General features: G+C 30.5%; 1 protein-coding gene across 1 annotated transcript in view; it reads left to right on the top strand.

Annotated features, from left to right (window-relative positions):
* Positions 1-752, top strand: part of LOC108751215 (glycine--tRNA ligase) — a 3,837-nt gene extending 3,085 nt beyond the window's left edge. Inside the window, exons 3-4 of the mRNA XM_018491289.1 lie at positions 72-259; positions 431-752. Of these exons, the coding sequence (XP_018346791.1) occupies positions 72-259; positions 431-541 (299 nt within the window). The 3' untranslated portion in view covers positions 542-752. The remainder of the gene's footprint in view (positions 1-71; positions 260-430) is intronic.
* Positions 753-3,473: the final 2,721 nt, after the last annotated feature.

Below are 3,473 nucleotides of genomic sequence, written 5' to 3'. Positions count from 1 at the left end.
ACACACACACACACACACGCGCGCGCGCGCGAAACTGTATATTTATATATATATATATTAATGTCTTACAGCGCAAGATCTTACAAAAGCAGACGTTTCGCATAAAGTGGACGACTCTTCTGGTAGCATAGGACGCAGATATGCTCGTACCGATGAAATAGCGATACCATTCGGTATTACCATTGACTTTGATACTTTGAAGATGCCGCACAGTGCAACTCTTAGAGACAGAGACAGCATGGGACAAGTCAGAATAAATGTACGTATATTTTTTCAGTATATTTGCAGAATAATTTGTATGATACTTATATTGTATATGTATAAATTTTAATTGGTCTACAAGCAAAATTTAATAATTCTTTTATCATTAACAGACATCAAGAAAAAAGATTTTTATTATATTAGAATAATAAAAAATGTTTAATTACAGTTGGACGAATTACCCAGCGTTGTGAGGGATCTTTCCTATGGAAGGACTACTTGGACGGAAGTAGAAACAAAATATCCCAAGTTTGAACAACAAGAATCAACAGAACCATAGAGAGAAAATTAGAGACTTGGGAAATAGGTTTGGAAATAATTTATTTGTACTGTATATAGAACTTTCTGTATTTCGAATGGCGTTATATACAGAATTTTTATATATTTAGCACATCAAAGTGTCTATCAGAGAATATACTTGCAATTTTTGGAAGATTTCATTCAAGCATTTATTAATCAAGAAATTCACGACAATTGCAATTCCTTAGAAATTCTAGAAATTTACATATGTACTTATGTACTTATCCAGAAAATAAAACTTCGAGAATTTGCAGGTATTTTGCATTGTTAACAATTAATAAAGTGGTTTCCACTTCTTATTGGCATTACGATTAAGTTACTTGCATTTTTGGAAAGCATTTACTATTTAAAAGTTTTTATAAACGCTATATAAAAAATATAGATTTGTTCCTTCACGATTTCACCTTACTTCAATATCCTATAATTGTTATTAAGTATTAGTAATATTTATTAAGAGAAGATAAAAGAAAGTTAAATGTAACATTAACACACAAGATGCATTTTATATTATATCTGACTAATATTAAAAACTTTTTTGTTTAAAAATTGAATATATCCTTAAAAAAATCTTTAAACAAAATATATATTATATATACGCTAAATGCATAAAAAAGATGTTGTTCTTAATAAAAAACGAATATGAAATAAATGTAATTAAGTCAAGTATTTCATTACACAAGACACAAAATAGACTGAAAGTGACTAAAATTGTCAATTCGATTATAGTGAAGAAAAAACTTGACCGGGTCGTGTAATATTCTAGGACTAATATGTTTTCATAGTACGAAAATTATTTGCAATGCGAATTACTAAAAAGATTATTACATACAATATTCTATTGTACAAATACATGAAACAATAATTCAACAAAGAAGAAATGTTAATAATTGCTTGCTAATCTTGTACATTCATTATTTATGTTTCTATATGTATAGTATATCTAAATATTGGGTTGCGGAGAAAAAGTTTCTTCATATTTTATGCAAAAGTTTTTCATTTGTTGCGAAATTTTCGTTACAATTATATCAATTGCTCAAAGTCGAGTTAATTACATTTATTTCAGCTTTAAGAATCTGTATTTTAAATTGTGATATGATGATTTTTTTATCGGAGTTGATGAGTCAGTGACTCATGAGATGAACAGTCAAAGTCAAAATGCTTCTTTACTGAATTCATAACTTAGAAACAAAAAAAATCATAGGAACATTTAAAAAAATTGATTTTGTAGGGAAAGCTTCAAGTTTTCATATCAGATAGTCGAAAATTTTCGTAAATTTTTTTGGGGCACGAGAGATCTTCAAAGTAAAAAGAAAATTTGTTATCCTTTTCAGCTCGTAGTTTTTTATATGTAAAAATTACTCACAGAAACTCAACAATATAATCATTTTAAAGTAGAGATTTCAAGCTTTAAAATCTTTTTTTTTTCATTTAAATTTCATTCATTTTTTACGAAGATATTGTATATACAATTTTGAATTAAAAAACGAAGAAACTTCTCCCCGACCTAATATTATTACATGTTCTTTCTTTGTATTTATATCACATCTATTATTTATGAGTACATTTTATGGCCTATAAACTATATACATATGTATTATATTTATATACACAAGTTTATTATTTTTAATTTATAATGCAAGTACTGTGTTGAGATAATATATTCCTAGAAGTAATTAATGCAACTCGGGCATTGCACGCCAAGTTTTTTCTTCACTATAATCTAGTTGACAATTTTAGTCACTTTCAATCTCGCAATAAATTTGTGTAATGTCCTTCGTTTATATTTTTACTACTCTGAAGAATCGCGCACGCGCATTGTTAACTTTATAAATATTATCACCAATACAAATTTTTGACGAGGGTATGGATTATTTAATTTAATATTAAAATTTGTAATCTTTATAACTTCTTTCGTCATCGTCGCCTGGCGTCATCGTCATTACTCATCGTCGTCGCCCGACGTCGTTCTCGTCTCAATGTCGTTGTTCTCGTCTCAACGTTGTTGTTCTCGTCTCAACGACGTTGTTCTCGTCTCAACGACATTGTTCTCGTCTCAACGTCGTTGTTCTCGTCTCAACGTCGTTCTCATTCGATGTCGTCGCCCTCTCTCTCTCTCTCTCTTTCTTTCTCTGTCTCTCTCTCTCACTCATTTTATTTTTCTCTCATCTTATTTCCTTCATAATTATTTATCAAACGTCAGATTGTATGCATCAAAGTAAGCATAGCAGCATGCATGTGTGCATGCTTATCATTCAAGAAATCGAGTATCGTGTGATTTCATCTTTACTGACAGTAAAGGATACAATACGACGGTGACGAAGCAGACTTAGCGATTAACGCTCGGTCGCCGCTTTGCCCAAAGGACCTATCTGGCGCAAATTTCGGAAGGTTAGAATAAATTAAAGCACTAAGTGAAAAACTTTAACCTCGCATACACGTTTAAAGACACAGAATTTTTATAAGAAATCATTCACACTAGTTAAGCAACAATTACAGATAATTAAGCTACGTACCTAAGGAAGAATTGCAAGAAAACACTTAATTTTCTATATGCTGTATCAAACACAAACGAACGCAATCATATGTCGTTTCGTACTTTTATAGTGTCGTTGGATGTTCATTCCTTCAACTGCTAGAGACTCGTAGCTCATACCGCAATCTCAGATAAATAAGCGAAAATAAAAGGTATTCGCTTTAGGGCGTCCATTTTGACCAGGCTTCCTCTACGTAAGTAATAGCTATATATACAAAAATAATAGCACATACATTCAATCTTAAAATTAGAGTGTATTCTGAAGATGCAGCCGGGTAAATTAATATATTAAGTCATTCTTTATTACAATTGTTCTATATACATTTAAGGTACATATATTCCATTTTCACGGTCACACATAAAGGCTGCAAAGGCTAAT

Source organism: Trachymyrmex septentrionalis, unplaced genomic scaffold (genome assembly GCF_001594115.1).
Source record: "Trachymyrmex septentrionalis isolate Tsep2-gDNA-1 unplaced genomic scaffold, Tsep1.0 scaffold42, whole genome shotgun sequence".
In the NCBI taxonomy this organism is placed as follows: domain Eukaryota; kingdom Metazoa; phylum Arthropoda; class Insecta; order Hymenoptera; family Formicidae; genus Trachymyrmex; species Trachymyrmex septentrionalis.
This window is presented reverse-complemented; position numbering and strand designations above follow the sequence as displayed.